General features: G+C 40.5%; 1 protein-coding gene across 3 annotated transcripts in view; it reads left to right on the forward strand.

The window, feature by feature from the left end:
• The window catches only part of TMEM178B (transmembrane protein 178B), a 213430-nt gene that overhangs the window by 50855 nt on the left and 147271 nt on the right, over nucleotides 1-15304 (forward strand). For all 3 annotated transcript variants that reach the window (XM_064420882.1, XM_064420879.1, XM_064420881.1), the window contains one exon: nucleotides 7605-7718. In XM_064420882.1, the coding sequence (XP_064276952.1) occupies nucleotides 7605-7718 (114 nt within the window). The remainder of the gene's footprint in view (nucleotides 1-7604; nucleotides 7719-15304) is intronic.

Below are 15304 nucleotides of genomic sequence, written 5' to 3' on the forward strand. Positions count from 1 at the left end.
CCCCCCCTGCTAAATTTTTACAAGACTGCTTTACCAGCTGAGCATTACCTAACAAGTTTGACTAAGCTACAGGCTCTGAGAGAGTCTTTATTTGGAAGTTAGTGAGATGAGCTGTAGAAGAAAAATGGAAGGAAAAAAGAGCATCGTGGTTCTGCTTCTCACTCTGAAAAAAAATGTTTGCTCTCTTTCCTAGTGAAAATCTTTAAGCTGTTCATTTTGTTAATGTATTTTCTGGGTATGTGCCATTTTGTGGACAAAATATTTATTTTATGTCTGATCCTTACAGTTGCTCTCTACTCAGTGGATACAGGCAAGCTTTTCCTTCAGGTAAAACAGACGATGCTGCAATTGTCTGAGTATGTTTTCCTGAAGTTCTGTGTTCATTGCATTTTTGGTGGTCAGTAAAGACATCTACATGTAAAAAGCAAGTTTAAGTAAGATTGTATATTGAAATATCCATTTAATAGCCACTGGCAGCCTAAGAGGCTGCAGACTTTCTGCATTTTATCCCACAGGGAGTCTATAGGTATGTTATGTGCTTAAAAGTGCATTTATAGTTACACTTAAGTACAGTTATGAAATTGTTTATTTTTGTATGTGGAAAATTGTTTCTGAAGCAAAAAGCATGCAAGGGGACATAACCATTTGTGAAACTTAATCTAATGCTGCTAGTGGTTTCAGTTGAAAAAAATCTATGAAATTTGGAAAAATGCTGTAAAATTTTCAGAGTAGATTTTTCAGACTTTCAGTTGAAATATAGTTTTTAAATTATTCTTTAAAGGCATCAAAATAAGTTACAGATTAATACAGTTTTGTGGCTGTACAAAACTTTTCTGGTGACCTGAAGTTTGGTCAGTTTTTTTCCCTTGTGTGATATGGTGGGGTTGAATATAAAAGAAACAATTTGTGCTTAGGACCTTATGTTCACCTTGTGTTTTCAAGGAGGGGATGTTACTTCAAACTGGCTCTGCTTTTGTACCATTAGTTGAATTTCCATTAGCACACCTTCTGATTTAACTTAATTTGTGAAGAATCAAATGGGCATCATCTCATAGCACATTGTGTTCTGAACCAAAGGACGGTAACTAGATATGATCAGGTGGTCATTTCCAAAAGTGCTCTCCTGATGCCTGTCACGTGTTCCCTTAGACACGCTCATTGTGTCTCCCAATATGTGACCCTTGGGTCTGTCTGTGAATGGGAAAGGGCACTGGATCAGATCCCTCTTTGATTTTACTCAGGTATCCAGAAGGTGAGTAGAACCTGACTGTGCACCTCTACCCATGTGCAGGGGAGGCAGCTAGGGGCTAGCAACTGAGTCTTAAACACCACAAACAGAAACTCCATCAACTAGCTCATCAACTGCAGGGAGGCATCAGCCCAATTCCTTGACAGCTCACTGCAAGCAGCAATGAGCCTCAGGAGTTGTTTTGCTTTATGTAGGACAAGTAGCAAGACCAAGCTGAACCTCCGTGCAGCATGATGCTAGAGCCAGCTAGGAAGAAACATCTCTTGTTCTAATAGTTCGGCCCATGCTGCAACTGAAAATCTATGTTGAGCTTCATTAATTAGAACATTGGCTTTTATTTATGCATATAAGTTAATGAATATTCACCAAACATGTTGATTAAGGTGGTGATTCTTGCATATTCTTCCTAGATTTTTAGTCCTTTACTTTGAGGTGTTCTATTATTCAAAATATTAATGCAACACCAAGGGAATTTCTGATTAAGTAATAGGGGTGTTCAGACATTGGAAGAGGTGCTCAAGGATGTGCACCTCCATTCTTGGAGGTATTTAAAATTGATTGGACAAGGCCCTGAGCAACATGAGCTATCTTTGGATCTGATTTTAACTCTGAAGTTGTGCTTCTTTTGAGTAGGGCATTGGGCTGGTTGACATCTAGAGAACACTTTTAACATAAATAATTCTGCAGTTAATGCAGAGGAATAATGTTCCTACATTTTTGGTATTAATCTATTTATAGAGCTGGAAAAAATTGTAATCAGTAATTTCATGTTAGTATTACTCAAGAAATAACAAAATCCTGTTAAAGGTGTTGCAATATTTTCTAATAAGTATTTGATTTCATTTAAAAAAGTCGTCTGGAGTTCATTAGCTAGTCAGCATATCTGATTGCATGATTGCAATCTCTGATTGCAGTTATGTCATAGCAGCTGGTCAAAGTAGAACTCAATTTCTCCTTCTATCCTCCTCCAAGGTTTAATTTGACCAGTTAATTCACACTGAAGCTGCAAGTCTTGCCTATATTAAGGTACCTCCAGATGAATTTTGATGACTCATAAGAAACGATTAAAGTAACTGAGGGCAGAAAATACATCCGAGGGTGATAATTCTGAAATGGCACCTGCCTGAATTGCCAGTGCTAGTTTGAAGGATGCAAAAATGCTAACACAAATAAACAATGAACTTTTCCAGGTGAAAGAAGACTTTTAAGACAATAGTAGATACATATGCCACATGGAATTGCTTTTTGTAACCCATTCTTGGTCCTGTGATTGTAGCCTCTGGAAACTGAAAATGTTTTGCTAAGAAAAACAACACACTGTGAAGTTCTTCTGCTCTACAGATTTTCTGAAGATAATGTGAAATACTTAGAGGCTAAATGGCCAATCTACATCTCTTTGTTTGCTATGGAGATAGTTACCCACTGAGGGATCAGTAACCAAACCATGGAATTAAGGCAATCTTTCATACTGATGGCAGTTTCTCATAATGAAGAGCAAATATATGTAGTGAGTGCAGTTTGCAAGCCAGAGGCTAAGATTTCTTTTGCTAGGAAATGTTTGTGTAATTCTCAAATAGATTTGTGAAAATTAGAGCTAGAACAACGGGTGCATTTTGTGGATTTTTTTTTTTGCTACAAACAGTTCATCCAGGGGTATCTGCAACACAGAAGAAGGAAAAGCTGCCTGGGGCTCAGAATATCCACACCAGTCTTTTCAGAGAAGTTCATAATATCAAAAGCTTTGACAGGAAATGTAGTAAAGCAAATACTAGTTTTACAGCTGGATCATTCTTAGAAACCAATATGCATACTGTAAGAGAAGAATGGGTACCCCCTGGATCAGATCTCTGCATGTTACAGAATGCAAGGTGACTCTTAGTCCTAGCCTGTGGAGTCTGGAATGGCTACACCACAGCTCATCCAGAGTGAGTGACCTGCTGCTCTCGCCCTGCATCTGAGATTCCTGATTGCTCTAACCCAGGGACTGCTGCAAAGAATCTTATCATGGGAGACATTTTTATCTGTATTTGGAAGTCCTCTAGCTACTGAAGGTAACTTATTCACAGGCATTGGGTTAATCTGCAGTTGAACCTTTAAGGATGGTTCCACAACCTGCAGCCCTGAGAGCTGAGGCAGGGGAGAAGTGTGAAATATTCTAGTCCTCAAGACAGAAGAGGAGTACTCAAATAACCCATGCAAGTAACTCTGTGCCGTCTTGGACTTAATCTGACGTGATATTTCTGTCACCCAACTGCTCTCACAGGTTACCAGTTTGATGAAAGATGCCAAGGACTGCTTTCTGTTACCAGCTCTCAAATGGGTTGGTCTGTATAATGCAGAATACGAAACCATACGATCACACTGACACTGTAAATTCATGAAACTTGGCAACCACCTTTGCAGAAGTCAAACTGACCAGGGCAAATGCCTCTAGGTTCTTCTGAGATCCAAAATTTAGGACAGAAATAACCAATACCTTGGTGACATTTTGAATTGCCATTCTATTTTTGAAATTAACTGTGTTAAAAACTGTTGTTTGGAGTAGTTTGAAAGAGTTTAAATGTTATATTTAGGGGAGTGGTGGGGGCACAATGGTGAGGAAGAAATACTGGTCGAAAAGTTCTGAAAAAGTTGTGTTGACCTACCAGACAAAGACAGTCTGGACACCAGCATTATGACCTTAATTGATCTCAACCCTCTTCTGTTTAGAATGGCATGTTCAGTCATTCCCTGTATTACCAAACAGTTTGAAGCCTCTGCTGGGATGGTGTTTACAGCTCTAGTGGTAGATGAGTTTCTCTAGCAGCTGAACTAACATAAGGATGTTAGTTGGTAGGCTTCTGAAAATTGAATAGAGAAACATCAGTGTTTTCAGGTGGTATTTCTCCTGTGCCCTAGGTTAAAAGTTTGTATTGTAATGGAGAGAAGGGGAAATAGTATGTGCTAAAGTGATAGTATGGAGCAATGGTAGCAGATATGGGAAGGAAACTGAGCAGCTAAGTGAGTCAGTAAGAGGAGGTGCATGTTTGATGCTGTGAATACTTAGCTGCTCAGGGTGAAGCTATTTCTAGTTTCCTTATCTCCAGTTTGTTTGTCATCCAGCCTTTGCAGGAACAGGGGGTTGCCAGCCACATCTGACAGCTGCTGAATCCCCTGAGCATCTGTGCTTGTGTTGATGGTATGGCAGAGGTTTGCTCTGCATGGTTCTAGCTGTATCCTTCTGCTGATCCTTTTCTTAGCACACTATTGGAAGATGTCAGCTACTTTTCTTTAGGATTTTCAGCAAGCATTTCCTTTTGGTCAGAGAAATATAGGATACATTGCATCTGTCCCTGGAGCAACTTTGTGGTGGTTTTTGTGTTTCTTGTGGCCAGCTATAACTCTTGCAATGGTGGCTTACAGCTAAAAAAAGCCCCACTCACTGCTTTGCTCTATAAATACCATTCCCAGTTATTGGGGCAAAGTGCAGAACAAAGCTGCAGTTGCATTTGGTTTAAGTTTGTGCTGAAGGCTGGAAATGCTCCATAAATTGTAGTTACCCTATTGAGTGCATGGAAGAGAAAGCTTGATTTTCTTCCTATTTCAAAGACTGGACTGAGCATAGCTAGTAATTCTTCTGACGGTAAGGATTTTGTAGCATTTTTCTGAGAAGGCTTTCCAGCAGAAGAGTAGTTCTGATTCTTGCTGCTCTTGATGCTTTTGCTCTCATAGGAACCTCCAGGACTTGGATCTTTGGCGTCTTGAACATTGTTCTCTTCTCTGTGAAACAACTAGGGAAACATCAGAAGTATGAAATCATCACTGCCTATAAACTCACCCTTTTCCTAATTTTTATTGCCAAGTCCAGGCAATTGAAGGCCTTTTTCTTAAGTTCAAAAGCTGACTGTCACCTCTAGTTAGGTATGTGCTGATGTAGTTGCATTGACTGAGCATAGTCATTCTCCTACACTTGTGAGAGTGGGTTTAAATAAGTGGTTCATGTTTAAATGCCAAGCAATCGCAAGCATTGTGATTTTGGGCCATTAAATTCTTGAGTTTCTCAGTAAGATACTGCCTTCCTCTGCTAAGTGGACATCATTGCTCCCTGGTAGAGCTGGAAGGCCTTCAGTGCCCTCTATGAACTGCCATGCCAAGTGCTGTACCATGCCCTATTTGCCAACCATGGTTGATAGTGGTCCCAAAACTATTTTTGTGTGCTTAAGTCCCATTAGAGCCATGGGGAAGTAAACATAAGCCCAAAATTATGGAAATGGTCAAGTGATGACCTGAATTCAGACAATAATCTCTGCTTTAGGCTTTGGTGATAAAAGTAATATTGAGCAGCTTGCTGCATTACCACCAAAAATCTTTGCAGAATTAGAAATCTGATAGACCTTCCTAGAAATTAGCCTTTTTGGTTCCAGAAAAGCCACAAATAGAACAGGAGTTTTTCTCTCTTCCTTCTGTAAGCTTTTACTTTGTATCTTGGCTCTGTGTCCCTTTCTACTATTCTATATAAATCTCTTATTTGGGCAGGTATCTGATAACTTCAAGATTAATTTCTGGCAAATAAGCATTTGTTGTTTTCTTGCTGATGCTTCTAATCTATAAAAGCAACCTAGCAAAAAGGGATAGGAAAACCTTATAAGAAGGCAAGGTTGTGATTTGGGGATTTTTTTAAAGCTCTTTGCACACTAGCTGTCTTTTTATTTAAATACTATTCTTGGTTTGAAACTTTAATTCTGGGAGTACATTTGGTGCCCAGATGGTGCAGACTCACACAGAAGCCCATCACGCTGTCAGGGCAGGCGGATACATATGTAAATATTTTGCCTTTTCCCCCTATAATATTTGGCTTTGTCTAATCTAATTGCTGTCAAAGGCAGAATGTGAAGAATACTTACAAGAAGCAAACAATGAGGACCTCAAATGTTTATACTGCCTAACTCTGGAAGATGCTGGTAGGCTGTGATGTAATTAATAACTTGTTTCATGGGTTTTCTTCATGCTGTGAATTCATGGTCTACAATCTAAGTTCATGCCAAGTAGTATCTTACAACCCTTAGTAGAAACCTGTATTTGTCGTGGTTTAAAAGCATTTTTTTACCTTGTGGAACTGTCAATATAAGGCTAATGGGTCTGCCTTTTCAATTCAGACTGGCAGTAAGAGTCCTCTACCTGCCTCCTTGTGTATAGTGCTCTTTATTATTTATATAATTCATTGCTTCATTTAATTTATTCTATTGAGTGCTCATCTTAATGTATTTTTAATACATAAAAGCATTTCCAGCATGGCTGCTTCTCTGACTAGTGATAGCTAGTAACAAACAGCACGGCCAACCACATTAAGGATACCGATGTAGTTATCAAAGGCCTGAGCCAAAATAACATAATGTTAGTGGGAAAATTACTTCCATGAGCTTTGACTCTGACAGCTTAGTGAGAAGGTCTAATAAAGCCAGTGTTAGCTGAGAATGCTGGCAAAAGCAATGTAGAAAACCAGACTGGCTTTCATCAATACAAGAACAGTTACACAGTTACAGGTATCAGATAAGATGTGAAATTTGACTAGGCTATAATTCATGGAAGGCATCAGACTACACCAGACTTTCTTCTAGGGACACAAACTATGCAGAGAGATGCCAGGAGATCAGATCCTGGAGGAGCAATTATTGTACAGGAAGGAAAGTATTTGTAAAAGGAGATGTAATGATGTGACCAGAACATATCAGAAGCAGCACATGGTGCTTTTTTCCATGGAACAGAGTGAAATCCTGAGGAAAATACAGAGGGGAAAAACTTGTCCATTTCAACTACTGATATTGCCATCTGAGCCTCATTGTTTAGAGGTGCCAATGAATTGGCAGTGTAATGTGTCCCCCTTCTGTGGGGTGGAAAGGGTTAGGAAGTTGTTTGCTATCTATATGTATAATTTCTCTGTGTTGCTTTTTATTTAAGGAAAGATCAAAGGTATTTGCTTTGCGTATTTCCCAAAGTATGAGCATTCAATCATGACCATGACTGCACAGAAAGTTAAGGCATTAATTTATATCTTCTATACATTAACTGCATGGCAGTTGCTAGCTCACAGTTCAGGGAAGAATTTGCCACACAAAGATCTCATCGTGAAAGCAGGCACTAGCAGCTACTCCAGGCCCAGTCTGGAAGGTCCCTGGAATGTGTGAAAGACAAACTTCCTGTATCATAAGTTTCGATCGGAGCTTACATGTCATGGGCCAGAGAGCGTGCTGGTTGTCACAGTGGGCAGGGACAGTAGGGATTGCTTTGCTCCTAGGCTTCACTTTTGGTTGGCCTATATCTGGCAGGACATGTTACATTCATTTAACCACACTTTTCTGCGTTTTGCCTTTCCCAGGAGCAATTGAGCGGTGCTCGTACATCAAGTACCACTACTCCTCAGCCACCATCCCCAAGAACCTTACGTACAACATCACCAAGACAATCCGCCAGGATGAGTGGCATGCCTTGCGTAAGTGTTGCTGCCGTTCTTCACCTTCTCCTTGTGTGCAGGCGGGAGGTGCTCCCTGATAAATGAGAGCAGAGGCTTTGAGTGACAGCCCACTCAGAGCCCTCATCTCACATACAGTTTGTCTTTGTAGCAGACAGATCGATTTGTTCTTAGGATCTACATCTCTGTTTCTGCTGCTGACTGGAAATTCTGCTGAGGCATGGGAATGCGGCAGTGGGGAAAAGGCATTTGTATGCAGAGATTAATACTGAGTTAAATACAAAAATGAATAACAAAATCAATGCCCTATTTTTAATTCAGTGGAATGCTCTGTACGTGAGCCCATTCTCATGCCATTACTGCTGAGTTTCCTGCTTCCAGGACAGTTCATTTCTGGTTTTTATTGTAGAATATGTCCCACCGCCAGCAGCTCCTGTGTGAGTGTGGCATCACTCTCCTCTGAAGATCTTGAAAAAGAATTGCTGCACCCTTTAAGGCACAAGGAAGGAGCTTAGCCCTCCTTCAGTGATAATTGTAGCCAGTGGTCACCAACTTGTAAAGCTTGCTGAAGTGACAAGATCTGACAGGGATGGAATTGCCTTGGGATGAATTGGCTGACCTTAAATCTTGTCTCTTTGTCATCGTGGAGATGGAAAAGGTTTTTCAGTGATAATATGCATGAAGTAGAATTTCACAAGGGAGGATACCACTGCGACTGCCCTTGTTACTACGTAGTTGTGGGGACTAATGAATATCCTGAGCAGCTCTGTTTTGGTGGAAGCAGCTAAATCTCCTTGGAGGTGGCAGTGGTTGAGGCAATACTGGTTCTGATTGAGAACCTTGAAAGGTGATAGTGAGCTTCTACTCTGTGAGTTTGAGAACTGCCAGACCTCTGGTATTCCCGTGGCTTTCAGTATGTTTCACTCCTCCCTTGTGTGGCTCTTACTTTGAGAGGGTCCTTTTAAGCTCAGAGGAGGAGAAGGTGCAATGCTATAGTTTATTTCCTGCATAGGTGAGATTCATTGATGCTTGTAGGCCTTCCTGGTACACTCCGGTCAAGAGATAAGAACATTTCCAGAGGGTCTTGCTAAATGCCTGCTGTTTTTCTTTTTTTTGTGTCTATCTGAATAAATACCTATTTTTATTGTGATATGACAAAAAAAAGGAATAATTGATATGCCTCTGCGCAGGTTATAAGCGGCTGGACTTGCAAAACACTGTGTTATGCTAATTTGTCCCTGAAATCAGAAGATCAGAAGCTTCAGTTCACTTCAGGTTTTCTCTTACCACTTGTCTTCTCTGCTGGTGTTAGTTTCATGTCGATGTAAAATGTAACAGTGATTATCTATAAGCAAAAAAAGAAGCGCACCCACCACCCAAGACATTTTCTGTTAGGGCTTATAGGGCAGTAGGAAGGGGCTTTTGTTTATGTTTTGTGTATGTGTGGTTTTGCCACTGTTGTGAGTAACAATGACTTTTCTGCAACCATCTGCTGGGAATCTCACTGTTCAAAAATTATTTTCTGAAATTAATCTTTATCCCAGCAATGGCTCAGATAAAAGGTTATACACCTGGTCATCTAAGGCTATGTGCATCCTTTGGTAGGATCAGCAAGTTCCCGAACTTTGAGTGTTGGTAGGGCATTTGTCAGTCTCCAAAGGTGCAGTCTAGACATTGCTCACATATTTATGTATCTGGTGTGGTCTGAGGCACTCTCAGGGTGTGAGGCTGCTTGTCTCTTCCCTGTAGAGGGTACACTGAGTGTACCTCATATTTCTGACCCAAATTTTCTTGCCAGTTTCAGGAGTCAGATAAGTGTAGAGAGATGTAGATAGAACTGACATTTGCATCTACCTATCTGAAGGCAGAGGAGTAGAGAAATACTTTCCTGAGGATCTCTTCTCCTGAGTAGTTGGTGCAATACAGTGCTTTGATATATGTGGTAATCCCACTGGTGGTTCTGGGTGTCACTGCATTTAAGAATGAACTGAATCTATATGACTAGTTCCAGTGTAGAAACAGTAACCTGTTTTAAAAGACAAGGCTAATACCCATCTCTCAAACTGTGGTTTGGTTGAGGGGATTTTTCTCTCTTTGCATTGCAGTAGACCAAGTAGGATAAGTCTCTTCAGAAAGTTCCTGTGATTTTAGCCCCTGCCTTAGCTGCTGATCCTGCTCTATGCCTCTGGACTAGTTTCATCCAGGACACAGCTACTTTATCTCAACACTGGTTAGTCTGATATTTCCAAGTCAACATGGCCATTATTTTCCTCTGAATATTTTCCTGTCCATATCAGTGACTGCTGTGACAAACAGCAAAAGAACCAGGGCCCAGGCCTGGCTATCTTCTTTCTCTTGCCATGGGTTATTTTTCAGATCCGTAGCATGAGATAGGGGGGAAAAAATGTATTTCCTGAAGAAACACGGGGACAAAATGGTATCTTGGAGAACTTCAGACGAACTGGAAAGGTGAAAGCAAAATATTTGGTCATCCTAGTAAACAAAAATGTAAAAATGTCTCTTGCAGGCTGAAGTCACTGTTACCATTTGCTGTATTTGTAGTTGAGTAATGTATTTATTTTTCTTGTGTATGGACAGCCAACTGTGGTGCCTGTGAAAGAAATCCATTGTTTTGCATGTACAGTGGGTTGGGAATCAGAGCAGAGAGGGCTGCCACCATGGACAGCAAACTGCCTTTTTTTGACTGGTGGAGCAGGACTGATGCTCCAGCAGTTTTTCTTAAATTGCAGGAGTGGGTGTGGGGACAATTCATTTGAGGCTGAGGACTCCATGGCACCGTTCAGCACACAAAGCAGATATTCCTGTAGCTGTTAGCTAAGCTGGAAGAACCTGAGAGAGCAGTTGGTCCTAGAGGAATGGTTGGAGCTGACTTCACCATTTTTGATTCTATCTTTTTTTCATTCTGTTTGACATTTTCAAGATGGAACCTTTGCTCCAAATTGATTGCCTATGGCAGTATGAGCTGGGGAAATAGGACTTGTCTTCACTGCAATCACTTCATCTCAACTATCTCTGGTTAAACAGGGATAGAGGGAAAGATGATTGTAGTATTGTCAGCTCTTGCCTGTCAGGAGATAAATGTTGATCTAATTAGACAAAACAAGTCTCTAAATGAACTGAGAGGGGAAGAGAGAAGCACAGGAGAGCTGCATCTGACAACTTTGAGCACAACTAACTGTCTTTATGGAAGATGTTGACATAGTGATATGACTGAGTCACTATTAGGCATTTACCTTGTCACACTTTGGCCCTGGCATTGAGTGCAAAACCTGATCCATAGTTGTGTTTTCTGAAAAATGAGACCAGCGTCATTGATGCTCTTGGAAATGGAGGTGTATTATTGCAGTAGAAAGCCAAGAAAATATGAACAGGTCTATATTTATTCACACATTGTTCCATATGTTTTATACTGTTCCTGTGGGCTCACTTTCATTATGCTACATATGTGTTCATAAAACATGGGAATGTGCTCATGGCAAGGGTTTGAGCTGTAGAATGTGGTGCAAGCATTGGGAAGGGTGAGAAGGGTTTTCAGGTGATAGAATCAGCGTGTCAACTGGATGCTTGTGCTTTAAGGAAGCTGACAATAAAAGGGAGCATATGTTGATGTTAATTCTTCTTTTTCTTGTCCCCAAACCTTCAGGAAACCATTATCTGGTATATTATGCCAAAGCAGTTGAAAGGCTATGTTTGTAATGAAAATGGTAGTGCCTCCAAAGCAACGAGGGGACGTACTATATTCAGTTAAGCATCTTCCAGGAGCCAACAAAGCTGTTCTTTAAAGCAACTGTAGTAAGGTCATTTTGCTTTCATTCCTGTTTGGCTTTGTGTGGGTGTGTTTGTTTTGTTCTATTTTTTTAGTAGGCTGTAGGCAACCAAGGCTCTATATTAATTTTATGCTGCACTCTGAGAATTAACAGTTTCGCGTAAAAGAGCCATCTTCTCTCTAAGGCAGCTGTAGAAACTACTGTGGCTTTAAAGTGCTGCAAACAAGCAAGTTGCTGATGTACGCTCTTAAATAATGATATTTGCTTTTTTCTTAGAGACCAAGTGCAAAGACTCCCCTTTTTCCTGCCTTGGTAGCTGAAAATGGGACAATTGCTGTGTGGCACTAGGAGCTTTTGGCAGAGATCCCAGTGGCCTGTGTTATAGTGCATGAAAGTCTCTGCATCAGAAGAGAGATAACAAAATTCTTCATTTTCTCCAAAAGCTCTTGTTTTTAGCTTTTTGTGTGAGGTAGATAGCTGGGTCTAGCAGCCTTTTATTTTTCCTTCCTCCCTATGTCATAAACTTGATTTTCTACATTGGATGTTACACTGCCACAAAAGAGGGGATCTGACTGTCTCTTCTTCTCCTGCTTGCCATTGCCTCCTCAGACTGTCTTCTACAGCAGCTGTGTTTTGTGTCCAGGAATGTGAAGAGTGCTGCATCTGGGCAGGAAGTGGCTGGAATTGCTATGGAAACTGATTTTTCCAGCACAGCTTAGAAATTGTGTCACCAGACTGCTTCAGAGTGAACCAGTTCATAAACAGGTAGCTGATGCTTCCTAAGTGATCTGAATTTCCTGGGCTTTTTGAAAATACTGCTTGCCTGGAACTGTGGGATCTCCTTTACCTGTCTTTTACCCCCATGTTTCTACTGCAGGCCTACAGGACATGGGCTCTGAATCTAAAGTATCAGTGAGGAGAGCTGCATTGTCGGAACAACAATCCTAATGCTTTGTATTGGAATGATAACATTCATCTGCACTCTGGAACTGCAGCACTCCTGTGTTTGTGGTGGTCTAAAAGCCAGTTGCATAAAAAATGAATTCTAAAGTCAAAAGTAATAGCCTGGCACATTCTGTGAAGAGCAAGTATTGGAGGAAATGAATAATTTCTACAGGGTGTACAGAGTAGTAATATTTTAATTAATACACCATCTATGCTGATAGTTGAGTGGATTTTATTGGTGTTAATTCTCTGAATTTTGCAGGAGCCTACAAAGCACTCAAATACTTCCTTATAACCAGTAAAACTACTGGAAAAATATCCAGCAACAATTAACACTCAGGAAAATGTCCAGACTTCTAATTTCTACAGACTTCCCAAGCCTTCTCATTCTGTGGAACATGAAGTCAAGATTTTCACAGAAGCTCAGTTGACAGCTTCACAATGCCTTGGTAACACTTAGCAGGCTTATGGACTTGGCCCCATCTGCTATTATAAGCAACAATATAAACTTAATTGTTGCATTTTTAATAAGGGCTGACCCCAGAAAATTTTGCTTCTGTTTTTTTTTTATGGATATTACTGAAAACTGTTTGAAATAAATAGGCAAGATCTCACTTTTGCTCCTTTCTTTCACTCTCTCCCTTGTATGCCTCTACAAAAAAATCCTGTTTCATTTTTAATTAGCTACCTGGGCCCCCAGATGGAAGTACACCCTGATGTATGGCCCCATCCTGCTGGTCAGTGCCATTTGGTATGATGTCACTCCTTAGTGCATTGGTTATGACTACAGACAGGGCAGCCATCCCAGAGGTTAGTCAGGCAGCAGGTGCTCACATGCCTGGAGGTCTTGTGTTGTTGGATTTTCATTGCATTCATTGTTCCCACAGCTAATGACCAGGTGGTACTAACAGACCTTCTTATTTCCCCCCTCTCTCTCTGCTGTAGGGTTTTCTTCATATCTTGCTATTTCAAGCTGAGATTTTATTTTTGGCAGTGAAGTCTAAGACCTACTTTGAAATCTGTAAGGGATTTTATTGCTTTCTGCTAAGTTTCATCTTAGGATCTGCTAATATGGCTGTGACCTTAATACCTACATTGATGAATAACTTCCCCAACTGCATACTATTTTTTATTTGCTTCTTAGAGGCAGAAGAGCAGGGATGGAGTAAGGGAGGAGGTCAGTAGACCCTCCAGACCTGAGCTGAGAGGGATGCATGAATAGCAAATATGGACAAGATTTGGGAAGGGAGAAAATGAGGGCAAGGAAATGGGTAAAACTGTGCTGAGAGTTGGAAGAGATAAGATGAGGGATTACTAAGCATTGCAATTGGGAAAAAGGTTGGAGTGGTCCTTGGAACAATTTTGGAGAGAAGGTGCAAAAATGGTCAAACTGTTGTTTGTGTTGGAGTGAAGTGGGGAACAAACAGGAAAGTATAGGACCCCCTCCAAAGTCCTGTTCAAAGTGTGCAAGTCAGAGGTCTTACTGTTCATCTACTGCTAATGCAGCTGTGAAACGCTGGCAGAGGGGAGGTCTCATCCTGCTCCCTCAGCCAGCAGGTTCTTGCCCAGCTCATGTAGTGGGGCTCACAGGTGAATCAGGATAGCCTTACTTTGCTTATGACCCTCTTGCCACTCTTCTGAATCAGTAAGAAACCCCACACTAGAATTTCTGGGTTTGCAGTTTGTTGTTTCCTTAAAGTTCACTTGAAATCAAATGAGCATTTTTAAGGTTGCAAATACAAGCATGTAAAGTTAGGATATGACCCAGTTTGGGCTACATACTTAGCCTTATCTCCTCTAAGCACACTCATTATTGAGTCTTTAATAACTGTAATCACATACTCTTGCCTTGTTTCATCTATTTGGGATATTCTGTTTCCATTCAATGATGCCTTTGGTTGGTTTATTTTTCATTGCTGAATGTATGGTTGTTGGCCTTTTTAATTGCAGATTACACAACTCCTGATCCTATGATGGAGATAACAACTTCATGGATTTTGTCATGTTTCTAGTCATTGAATTGAAGAAGGGAGTGTAAATATAGTAATATCTAATAACCATTTGTGGTTGGCTATAATTTTCATTTTAGGCCTGACAATCAAAGATAACTCGTTTGGGTTTTTTGAGTGTCCAGTTGGATATGAAGAAAGCTCAAGTTTTACATATTTCCAGAGCATAGCTCCCATTGACTTTCAGAGTAACTATAAAAGCTCTACACTGTATCAAACTTCAAATGGCCACCCAACTCACACTGGGTCTGAGTAAATGAGGAAAACACAGCTAGGGACCACATCTTAAGAAATTTCTTGGACTGACTTATCACCAAGGAGTTTGAGGGTAAGTGAAGAGCAAAGGGCTTGTGTGAGAGGGAGGAGGAGGTGTGGCCAACTGACAGATCTCTGCTCTGATTGCTCTTTGCCGAAGAGTATCTTGTTTTCTTCCTTTTAATGATGACCCTTTCAAAGGGTCCCATTCCTGTATTTCCTAGCTTTGGCATGCTTGGCTTGGTAACCTTCATGTTGATAGGTTTTGGGTTTTTTGGTTTTGTTTTGTTTGTTTATATTTGTGAGCACCAGCACTTTGATTCACTGTGGCTTAGGTGATGTTTTGCAGTGTCTTACACTATTATACAAGAGAAAATATGTTTTTGTCTTCATTGTTGAAGAGAGTCTTAAGGTATTTACAGAGCTGTTCTGAGTGCAGGAAAATTGAAAGCAAACCCCCTCCAGTCTCACTAGTGATTTTTTGCAAAGAAGTATTAGACACTTTTTGCCTGTTGCAGTGTGGAGATGTTGACAGGTAAAACATACCATTGCTAATAATTTCTAGTCATTCAGCCAGTCAAAATATAGCTTTATTAATATGCATACAGAG

This window comes from Passer domesticus, chromosome 5, assembly GCF_036417665.1.
Source record: "Passer domesticus isolate bPasDom1 chromosome 5, bPasDom1.hap1, whole genome shotgun sequence".
Taxonomy (NCBI): domain Eukaryota; kingdom Metazoa; phylum Chordata; class Aves; order Passeriformes; family Passeridae; genus Passer; species Passer domesticus.